A 12,425-nucleotide genomic window follows, 5' to 3' on the forward strand; every position below is an offset into this window, starting at 1 on the left:
TTCTTGAAAATTCTATCTCCAGCTATCGTGGGAAAGCAAATACATCAATTACTGAAATTATTTCATGTTTTACCAATTTTTAAATTGGTATTAAAGCGAATAAAAAATTCTTCTGTTCTTCCCATTGTTGTCAAAATTTCTTAATCTAACTTAAAAGTTCAGTTCGTTAAAGTAAAAGAAAGGCATAAAATGAAACAGCAAAAAAATGAGGAAAGGTAAAGAGTCGTTGCCTTCAGAGGTACCATAAAAATTAACATGTATATTATTAAAACTTTTTAATCGCTAATTTTAATAAAACGATGAAACTTAATTGTTATTTTTTATGGAAGAAATTAATAAATGTGGCAAATGATAGCAATAAAATATCTCTTATAAATATAAAATTAGTTTGTAAAGTTCGTATTTTTGCTTAGTCGAAACGTTAAAGAAAATATATGTCACAAGAATATTAATTTTTTTTAAGATCACGTTACTGATTATTTTCCTTAAAGTTTCAAACAACAACTACCGAAGAGAAAATAATACTTCTTCATTGTAATGACTTCCTAAAAATATTATTATGTCACTTAAAAATTCTATTTCCAGCTACCGTGAAAAAGCAAACGCATCAGTTACTGCAATTATTTCATGTTTCACCAATTTCTAAATTCGTATTGAGACGAAAAGAAAGAAGAAAAAAATTAACAAATCGTCTGTTTTTCCCATTGTTGCCAAAATTCCTTAATCAAACTTAAAAGTTTAGTTCGTTAAGGGAAAAGAAAAGAATAAAATGAAATAGTAAAAAAGAAAAAAAAAAAAAAAAAAAAAAAAAAAAAAAAAAAAAAAAAAAAAAAAAAACGAGGAGTGGTAAGAGTCGTTGCATTTAGTGGTGTCGTAAAAATAAAATAAATAAAAAAATCGTTTCATCAAATATTTCTTCCTCAAATGTTCTTTCCCTTTTTTCCTCGTTAGAAAGTGAATGGCCGCAAGACTCAACGACCCACTTCCCGAATTTCACTGGGTCACTCCTTTAGAAGTTGTTTTTTTAAGAGGTTCAGTCCGAACTCGCGAGTTGTTCGAAAAAGTAACAGTTCCTATTACCCATCATGGGGAATAGAATTTTGTACCTCATATTGTGTGTGATACTAGTCAGTAGGGGGATTTTCTCAGAAGAGACGAAAGATATAGGTAAGATTTATTCAAATGTCTTCTTTATTTTATTTTGCCTTGACAATAGACCCGCATTGGAATGAGAAAATTTCATTCTGTTATTCTCACACATGAAATATTAATGATTTTGAATTTAAAGAAAGGTCGGTCACAGAACAGAATGAACGGATTTTCAATCTTTACAAACTGATATTCAAAATGATCTTGTAGTCTAGTCACTGCATGTTTCTTTTTTCTTCTTCTTCTTTTTGTTTTTTTTTGTTGAAATTTTTGACTGGTTGCCAAAAGTTAAAAGTTGCGTGACCTATCAAGCAAATATCTATACATGCAATTGAAAAATAAAAATTTATAAAATTATGAATTATAATAAACTTGAAAAGTATTTCAAATTTTTACAAATTTATTGTAATGCTAGCCAATTAGTAAACTAATATAGCTGTTACGTAGTACAATAGTTTAAAAATATTTAAAGCACATGATTCGTAGTAGCAATACAACTCTGACCGACAGAGGATCCCGGTAACAGAAATCCTCCAGCACGGCCTTGGGTATTGCAGATAATCAGGGCATCTGCAGAACATTTTTCAACTCAGATAAAAAAGTTCTTATAGAATTTGAAGATTATTTGCCTTCTCAGATTTTTTCGAAAAAAAAAAAAAATTGAGAAGAGAATGTGAAAATTCATTTTTAATCCCTTAACTTACTCAATTACTACTTGTTTAATCCCTTATCGATCGGTTAATTTTCAAGAAAACGGTCATAAAAGTGCCTATTTTTTTGGCTCTTGTATTTGTATTACGTATTTGATTAGTGCTGCAACTAGTTTAAAATAAACTGACTATCTACAATTACCTTAAAAATATCCTGGTACTGCCATCAGGTGTGTAAAATGAGAAATAAAATGTTTTCCGGGCAAAAGAAATGAATTAGTTTTATTCTTCTTGGCGCGTTACTACTGAACACTCCAACCCGTCAATATCACGGGAGTGAGAAATAACGGGCGAAATCTCACCCCGTCATTTTCACGGGAGTGAGAAGGAAGGGGTTAAGCTCTTAAAAAATTTGCTTGCTGATCTGCAGATATATAATTATACCCATATTTTGCCCAGATAAGCTCTGTACAGATTTGTCTGATTCAATTAATTTTTCGTAGTCGTTGCTCAGCCTATATTGAATTTATATAGATTTGTCCTAATTCGAATTTAATTTTTAATCCATCAAGGCGTCTAGATAGACTGTGTATACTTTCGGAGCATGTCTGGGTTCATTTGAGCAATATCTAGGCACACAAGTTTCGGCTTCTCGGTGCATCTTTTTATAGGACTTTTGTGGGGCTAATTTTTAGCTTCGATACTACTGGGGACAAGATGAGAATGATTACTAATTATTTTACAACGTTCTAAAATAATTAAAACACTGTACCGAGTGTTTTGAGTATCTATAGAATTGGAACTCGTGTCTTTTAATACATTGGGAAATGTATAAAGCAATGAAAGCCATACTAACTAAATTAACCACTGAATAATGTTGCTAATTGAATTGCCAAAAACAAGAACCGATCTCTATTTGATGACTTGTGGGACCAACTATTTACTTAATGCTCGTTCATCTCAAAATTATAATCTTGCGAGTCTAATAATTTATATTGAAAATGAATTTAACGTATAATGGATTTTACGAATGATGTGCCGATACTTTATACCGTAGTTTGATCCGGAATTTTCTACAGTGTAGATCATGCAGACGCTGGTCTCTTAGGGCCTTTTTAGCTGCGTGCTTTATCTAGTTTTAGTGTTGTGCTTGAATAGATTTTGTATTTTTAGAGCCAAACATGAAAAAGTATTGTGAAACGGAGCAGGCATAATGAAGGATACAACAAAAGAAAGAATTAAATTTACTTTTAACAAATGAACCATAAATGTTTGCAACTCGATTGATCTATTGTCGAGTTGCAATTATTTGGTAATCCCAGAATTGCTTAGATCTATTCTGTATGAGATATAAAAATTTATTTTTGCTGTTCGAGATTAAATTAACATTGGAAAAAAAATTATTCATGACGCCACAAAATTATTTAGCAAGCGTAGGAATATCGTTATACTAGCAGAATTTTTATCAAAAAAAAAAACGGTGAATATTTTTATTATACGACCATAATATGCCCCACAATGTCTTATTAAAGTTTAATTATTCCCTTCTAAATTAGGCATCGCAATGATATATGCTAATGCCAAGTCGACACTGTCAATTAGAACTAAAAATAAATATAAATAAATTGTTTTAGTTTATTACACAGAAGTGCGTGTAAGTCTTGCGTGTGTACTATAGAAACGAAATCTATTGAAAAACTATCAGACTAGAAATACTTACTAAATAAATAAAATGTTCATAACAGAATGTTTACGGCGTATTGTATGAAAATAACGGATATTAATAAATATTTTACGATTATTTTTTTACATTTAAATATCTGTGCCAAAAAATACCTGTACCACATAATAACAGTTAATAGGTGATGCTAATCAAATTTGGAAAAAAAAAAATTTCTCGTCTGATGCTCATATACCTTCGAATTAAGTTTTACCAGATTATGTTGGAATTTTTTTTAAAGAGAATTATTTAGTCATGAGGAGATTTGGTGGGTTGATGACTAAGTCATTGATATTTGATAATATATGAACAATCTTTTATTCTAAAACTGCTATTTTATAAATTTAAACATCTCTTTACCCAAAATTTACTGTTATCTTTTGATGTATGCCTAGCTTGGTGATATGCACTGGTTATCATAAATAAACATCTAAAAATGACCATAGCTCAAAAAGTTACGCATAGAGTTTAATGAAATTGACTCAGTACACATAATGATGTGTAAAACAACATAGTACACATAATAATTTATAACATAAATTAGATGAGTCAGATGGTAATAGAAAAAGTACTTCAGTATGGAGTTTGATCACATCTATCAGTAATACATCATATAAAGCGATGTGTAATGCTTTCAATTACGCGTTCTACGAGTTCCACTGCAAGTGCGAGACTTTGTTCTTGAAAAACAGTTGCAAGCGTGGCAAGGGTATATGAGGAGGGTTAAAGAACAGCTACACATTTTCCCAAAGCATCCCAAAACATGCTCAATAGAATTCAAGTCCGTTGATCGAGCTGGCCACTCCATGCGTTGAATTGTTTGCTGCTGAAAATAAACATCCACGACGCTAGACCTGCGGGTTGTTGCGTTATCGTCTTGTAGCATGGAATCATCATCCATTACACCAGCATAAGGGTGCACATAATATTAAGGATGTCATCGATATACCCGTTAATATTCATGGCTCTTCGTGGAAAAACATACAAGTCTCTGAGCTCCTCCCAAGATATGCAAACCCACATACAGATACTGCCTCCTTTGTATGCATCTCTTTCGCATATGTTTGATGGATGATAATGGGTTTCGGGTTCTCTTCAAACAACATGTACTATTGCTTTGGATGCTAAACCTGAACTCAGCTGGGGGAAAAACAGCCCTCCCTTGGTTAGCGGTCCAGAGGATCTGCGCCCTCCTCAAACGTTCCCATCTATGGTGTGACGAGAGTGCACGCAAATAACTGGTCGACTAGCAAACAAACGACTTCCGTGAAGCCTTCGACTCACAGTAAACGGTAGCACCAATCTTCCGGAAGCTGCAGCAAAGAGAGGATCTGAACTGATTAGAGTTGCGGTTTTATAATTTCATGAACATAGCGATAAATATCTGTCATTGACGCTCCTAGTAGCATTTGACCGTCTTTAGCTGAATCTTCTGGATGCCTAGGCAGTGGTTAAAAGTTGTTGCCCAAGTACAGGCTTGCGATCAAACATTCAATTTTATGCTCGTCAGATGACGTCATTCCATTGCATTGCTACTAATTTATATGTTGTAGTTTTACTTAGCAGCTGTTATTTAACAACATATTTAAACTTCATTGGGATTGGCTTATTTTCGGGAGAGTTATTGCTATTTTCGTAATTTTTCCTTAATTTATGATAAATAGTGTATCAGGTCTCTTAGGTTTTGAAGAAAGAAATATCGCTGTTCGGCCAAGTCTAATAATATATAAATCACATATTTTTGGCTTTTAAACACACTTCAAGCAATGCTGAACCTGCGAACTTGACGGAAAATGTCTCGTATTAGAAGTTACGGACAAATAGGCATTTTTAAGCAATCCAAACAGGAGGAAGCAAATTATATATAGTTGTCAGCTTGTGCTACCTCTTCAATCCATTGGGAAAAAAATTCCATTTTGTTTTAATTCTCTTTTTTTTCTTCAATATGCTGAAAATTAGTTGGCAGAATGTCTTTCCGTAATGACAAAATTGGTTTTGGAGTAACGAGTTTTTGTCGGACTGTGCGTTATTTGAAAAAAAAGAAGGTAAATATAAATCCGTCTTTGAAAGCCATATGCTTGAAATGAAGAATGTAAAAAGGATTTTAAAGCGATATTTACATGAACTGAGAAGCCGTCTGTGGTAAATTTTCAAGAGGATGAGAGCTATTAGTTACTGATACCACCATAAAGGGTATTATAATTTTAAGGAGCTACCTACATTTTTAATTAATATTTCGCAGACTATGTATACTTAGTTATAAAAATTTCGATTACCTAAATCTCGATATTAAGAGCTTTCGCTTCCAAATCTGTCACAAAATCTAAACAAAGTGATCCCAGAAAGAAGAAATATATGAACACATTGGATACATTTACTTAAATAAAAATGTATAAAAGATTATTTAGAAGTCAGTAACCATATTCTGAAAATAAGGACAGTTTAGAGTTTTGATGCATATTTGTAACCTCTAAATGTTTATTAGTATGGTTTCCTGAGTGTTTAAACTTGGAAAATTAAGGAAGGGAAAAAATTTCTTTAAATATTTTGTTTTTAAAAATCTATAAAGCAGTTGATTAAATGATATATCTCATTTATAATTTGAAAGTTCATTACTAACGTCAAATGGTTTTTAAATATCTCTAGAATGAAACATTAATTAAAAAAATGGCATAAAAATGATAGATACTATAATACCCAATGATAGTTTCAATGAAACACAGTGTTCTACACTATTCAAATTTAGGCAAAACCTGCTGCTAAAATTTAAAATCATTGGATTTATTTGTTTCTACACAGTTCAAATACTAATTTCGCCAAAAGTATTCGGCTTCATGCACCATACAGACTTACACAGTTAATTAGAAAATACAAAAAAAGTCTGAGTTTTCAGTCACAGTTAGAAATCAAATCCAGGAAATAAGCTTGATAAGCGAGCGCACTAACCCTGTACCACATATTGGAATAGTTATTGGAAAAGAATTCCCTTTTTAACACTTTTATCATGCTGTACATTTACGTGATGCTTCAAAGCAATTAGTTTTTGATTTTAATGAGTAGTGTTAGAAATATTTCAACACGATTCATAACTTTTTTAATAGTGAAAGGGAAAGTGGTGTGTTATGATATCTCATATGACGAAATATTTAAGTACATAGAATAAAAAAAAAATATAAAGCTTGGAAATTGAAAGGGAGAAACAGTGAAGAAATTTTGCAGATATTGAATTCTTTTGCTGTTTCTATTTTGTTAATTTTTGGGGATTTGCTTTAATTTATTTAAACAACACATTAGAATTTTTACTCCTCGGAAATTTCTTTAGTTCTTCTAATTGTTTTATTAGCCTTCACAATTCCTACATTACATAAGGTGATTTTTTTCTGTATTGATCAATATTTGATTACCATGACTGTGTTAGGATGCTATGCTCTCAACAATGTTTGCTCGGTATACTTTTGAGATTGCACTTAGTTATCCTTTTGAAGGTTGACGAGCATTAACGAGGAGCAACGGTGTCTTCTAATTTTGAGAATTACCATTCTCAGATTTCTAAATGTGATGTTAGAATATTCGACGTAATTATTCTGAATTGTTGAGTTTAATATTGAGTGGGACCCCAAGGACTATGACAAGTTTAAGGGTATCAGCTGGGGATGATTAAACTCTTTTTCAAAAAAAAAAAAAAAAAAAACATGCGTCAGATCATTAATTTACACAAAAGCTAATAACATCATATCTTGCAAGGTGGTGAGGGCTTTCAAATTTGGATTTAATTGGATGACAAAGACAAAAAACATGTAGAGAAGACAAAAGATACACTGAAAAAAATTCCGGATCAAGTTACAGAGCAAAAAATATCTGATGTACTGTAATTTTTACAGCAATAATTACCGTAAAATGACTAAAACAGTTTAATGAAATGAATATTGCCGTAAAAATTACGGTACAAATATGATTTTACGTTAAAAATGGATTTTGCGGTGAAGTAATTTTACGGATAATACAAGCAAAGTGCCGATATTTCAATTTGATCCGGAATGTTTTACACTGTACATAAGTCACAACATTCTTGAAGTAAGTTCGAAATCAAACTATAAAGAAAAATTTAATAAAAAAAGGTAAAAGTTATTTTTGGGCAAAAAATCACACTATGAAGAATTAATTAATAGCTAAAAATAATATCCTTCCTTCTTTCTTGGATAGATAATCATTATTTACATCATAAATACTCAAGACTGAGATAAAATTATTTTCATTTGCATTTATTTTAACAAATAAATATTTCAAAAAACCCGTAACTGTTACGTTAGTCATTATGAAATGAACCCATACATAGATTAGTAAATATATTTTTCGTTACAACACTGGTAAACGTAATATCAAAGCAAAGAAGATAAAATATTTCTTGTTTTGAACTGAAAAAAACTGAAGCGTTTCATATCAGATAAAATGAAGCAATAAGCCCCACAACAATTTTTTCTTTGTGTGCCAAGGATTAACAGGAATAATTTTAGGTTAACTTCCAAAGAAGCGATAATAAAGCCAGTTTATGGTGTTTGCAACGTTGCGGAAAAATAAGTGGATCGTCCAAATGATATGGAAATATTGTAAAGGAAATGGACAGGTATAAACAAATGACACATGCTTTCCATAAAAAAAAATATTTTAAAAAAGTGTAATCGTGAATTACTCCAAGTGGCCGAATGCAGCGGAGCGTTAATAAATGATCAATAGATAAAGAAAAAAAAACAAAGAAAATTCTTTTGAATTTAATGAACCGTTACAGTTGTTCTAATTATACTCCACATCCAAATGAAAAAAATGTTTTTACGAAATTAGCCTTTCTGTTACATCTCACTCGTATCTGCTCGTTTATTTTTCCTAAATGTATGCACATACAATACAGTAAAAAGAGCGAAAATGTTTCGTGTCATACTGAATTAACATATTTTAAAGACGTCGCATCAATTTTTTCAAGGCTTTCTTTAATTAGTATATGGTATGGTATACCTATGATATATGATATGGTATACCTATGATACCTAATATATGGTATACCTATTGATGGAAAAAATATTTGAAGTTTACATGTGTTGTCTATTTTTCCGGGAAAAAATTACATTTTCAGATCTGACGTCATGGAAAAAATGCTCAGGATTATAAATTCGCCACATATTGGTCTGATAAAAATTTAGCACGAATTTAAATGTTGCAATTAATGTCATACACTTCCGCGAAATATGTTAACAGTTATGGTGCAGAAATGTTTTTTAGCTACGCTAAACCTTTTTTCGCAGCTGGCTCAAAATGCGAGTTACTATAAAATGCACTTTTGAAAGAAAAAAAAAGCTCAAAATGTGCGTTTTTGTAATTAGATTGGAACATTTGGAACTTTCAAATTGGGAGGCAATAATTCAATCAATTTTTAACACCAAACAATTAGCTTAGTTTCTTAAACATTACGGATAATTGCTCTTTCCAAATCAGCTCTTTCAAAACATAATACTCATAACAGTAGATCAAAAGTTTCATTTTCCTTAATAATCTTTTAAAGATATGTCTATTTCCTGCATTACGCATTTCTAAAAGCAATCCAAACCATTATGGTTACTTGTACGAAATTTTCTATTTAAAATGCATTGAGGTTCCTCTTTATAATAAAAATAGATCATAATCATAGAATTTCCTTTCATTTTCATCACTACATATAGTATAAATGCCTTTTGATTGATAATGCTGTTAAGTAAAATTACTAAATTTTTATTTTCATGAAACTTCCTTATTATTGTTAAGATTGGTTAAATTTTTCCAGCTTTTTCAGTTACATTTCAGTCTTTTCAACGTGTGAGATGAAATAAAACTTGTACAATTTTTGTACAGGCACATTTTGTACACACACACTTGTACAGATTTGCACACATTTTGTACAGATTTGTACAGACACATTTTTTACTCTCTCTATATATTTTTAATAAGACTGAAAAAAAGATTAACCGAGAGACTGAAGAATCAATTTCAATTCTTTAGCTAATTTAAAACTACTTAGTTTAAAATATTTATTCAAATTTAAATTAGTTTTTAAAAGTCGCAATTGTTTAGAAATAAAGATAACTATATAAATAGCAATGAAATAGTTAAAAAATAGTATCTAAATGCTTCATAAAGTTGTTTTTCTTGTGTAGAATGTTAAAAACATTAACTCTCTAGATCATTCTTAGAAATGAAAATCTAATTTTTCACGATTCAGCAGTCCCTGAGATTTGTTTCTTTACTTTTGACATTCATATCGTTACGAAATCAAAGGAATCGATTCAAATGTTTGACGTAACATTCCTTACTCATAAATTTGTCATCTCGATGTATTATTGGAGAACAGTTTTTATTTGAATTTAGAAGCATTAACATTGTATGACCCAGCTTCTAATCGATGGGTACCAGTTTTTTCTGAGTAGTAATGCCGGCCTGTGCGCGATGCTGACTACATTGTAACAATCATGGCGTTTATCATTAAATTTTAGAGACTTAACCCCTTGGGGTATGAGGGGGTATTCATGAAAGCATTCGTACAAGATCAGAATCAGGATGTAAATAAATAAAAAACGGTAACTTAAATGTAGGCGTTGTTAATTTGACAGACTTACTTTGCTTTTACTTCAATATAAATGATTAATATAACTACTTTAATTCAAAGTATAACTCAATAGTTTTATTTGAACCATAGTTTTGTTAAATAATGGTGAATTAAATAAATCAAACAATTATAATCCCGCCTACAAATAAACTGCTAAAGAACTACTTCGGTTACCAATTTAATCTTTTTTACCCTGGTTGATACGGTTTTATGCTGGCAAGTATTTGTGACATTCGGCACGAAATGGTTAACCATAACCCATAACGAGCTGCTGCGGAATGCCTTACTTTAACACGAAATGGCGGGATGGATAAAAGAGTAGAGCTCGGGTTCAGTTACCGGTGCAGACAAATTACCTTTCTACTGCTCCTTTTATTTTACGTTGTAATTTTTAATCAATTGCTTTTCTGAAATGTATATCCTTTCAAGATATCTATTTTCTCACTTCGACTTAATGTTCGCCTGGAGCATTTCCCAGGGGAAGGTTATGACCAAAAAACGTATATAAATTTGGCATGAATTTTGAGCATCTATATTTTGCGTCATGGATTGGGAGCAAAAGAATAATATTGCATTTCATTGTGTTTTCAGACATCAAGCAAGATGATGATAATGATCCTATTTTGCACAGCCTTCATTCCGTACTTATCAATAAAATGTCTGACGCCAGAAACACAGTCCTGCACGGTAGTTCAGCTGGCCATATCTTAGTTCTGGATCCTTTTAAAATGGAACCACTCACTCTGACAGTTCAAGAACCTAAAGGATTTGTTAATGTTTCACTTAAGAAAGTAAGTCAGCAATTCTCTAATATTAACTGCCCCACTTATTATTAAACTGATAATTACATCATGTGTTTACAAAAAGTTGTGTCTGATTTGAAACTAGATGGAATGCTGTGCATATACATAAAAAAGTATTGTTCATCAATAGCATTATTTTCAGCACATTTTTGAATTCCCTTTTGTTTAGAAACTTCGTGAATTTTCGTCAAAGGAAGCAGCAGGAACAGATTTTAATTTCACACCATTATATATATATTTTTAAATATTGAACAGTAATTGTGTGTTTTGTCATAAAAAAAAGCCGCAAAGATTGTTTTTCATTTTTTCCACAATTTTTTGACTCACTATTTTGTCGTTCCGAATATAAAAATCTCTGGTACTTACATATTATCTCGTCAACCATTTTCGACAACACTGTGCAAGAGCCATTTTGGTATCTTTCAAGTTTTTTACATAGTAATTAATCATGAAGAAATGGGCAAAATATAAATATTACTTATTGCACGCAAATAAATGAGAAAATATTTAAATTTGAACTACATTCAAATTTATTTTCTGATTTGGCGAGAATGGTCGACGGGATAGTACGCCAACACCTAAAATCTGAATTACAAAGACACGCGGAAGATTTCATTTTGTAAGATTGTTAAGTTTTTGCAGTGACTGCTAAACGGGAGGTGGCACAACTTACTGACTAAATCTGATAGATTTGACGTGAATTCCAATATTAGGTTACGCGAGGTTCTCACAGTACTTCTTTACAATTATTTGGTGGTCATCTGTATTATGAGGAGCTTGAAAAAGTGTTAATATGACTCACAATAACACTTTCTTTCCCAATTCCGATTAACCACGAGGCTTAGCCATAACCTGATATTCATAAAAAGAATGACAAACAATTTGAAACAATTACATGCATGGTTTAACTTAAATTAATACATTTTATGCTTTTTCACAGCTTCTTCAGATTCTTGAATATTATAAAAATGTAAATTTTATCACTTTGTCATACTTATTTATCTATTTTAAGTGAAAATAAAACATTGTATCATTTTTCAAGATTACAATTGAATTACTTTATCCAGAAATAATATAAGTTAAATTTCATTATGTATGTTTTTACATCCTTCTTGGATATCGAATTCATTTTAAAAGCACACAAGTCGAAATCACTAAACTTAAACGTAATCTAGCTAAACCAATCAAATTTTGCGGTACCTAGATACAAATTAAACGTTTGCATTGGTCGATTGATAGCACTTAGTTGTGACGACATACACTTAAAATTTTCTCATCAAATAAACTTACCTCAGCACTATAAGTGTATTTAGTTGAAATTAGCATTTCAGTTAATACGTAGTGTAAGTTCGATAGAGGAAAAAGAGATTAAGGGTCACTGTAGCTCTTCGAGGTCGTGGGATCCGGTATTTACCGAGCAAAGATAAATATATTTTTATATATATTATTTTTATATATATATATATATAATT

The 12,425-nt window shown here is 31.0% G+C and overlaps 1 protein-coding gene across 1 annotated transcript in view; it reads left to right on the forward strand.

Annotated features, from left to right (window-relative positions):
• Positions 1-973: 973 nt before the first annotated feature.
• Positions 974-12,425, forward strand: part of LOC107450252 (uncharacterized) — a 26,603-nt gene continuing 15,151 nt past the window's right edge. The window contains exons 1-2 of the mRNA XM_016066012.3: positions 974-1,167; positions 10,742-10,941. Of these exons, the coding sequence (XP_015921498.1) occupies positions 1,086-1,167; positions 10,742-10,941 (282 nt within the window). The 5' untranslated portion in view covers positions 974-1,085. The remainder of the gene's footprint in view (positions 1,168-10,741; positions 10,942-12,425) is intronic.

This window comes from Parasteatoda tepidariorum, chromosome 5 (assembly GCF_043381705.1).
Source record: "Parasteatoda tepidariorum isolate YZ-2023 chromosome 5, CAS_Ptep_4.0, whole genome shotgun sequence".
Classification (NCBI taxonomy): Eukaryota; Metazoa; Arthropoda; class Arachnida; order Araneae; family Theridiidae; genus Parasteatoda; species Parasteatoda tepidariorum.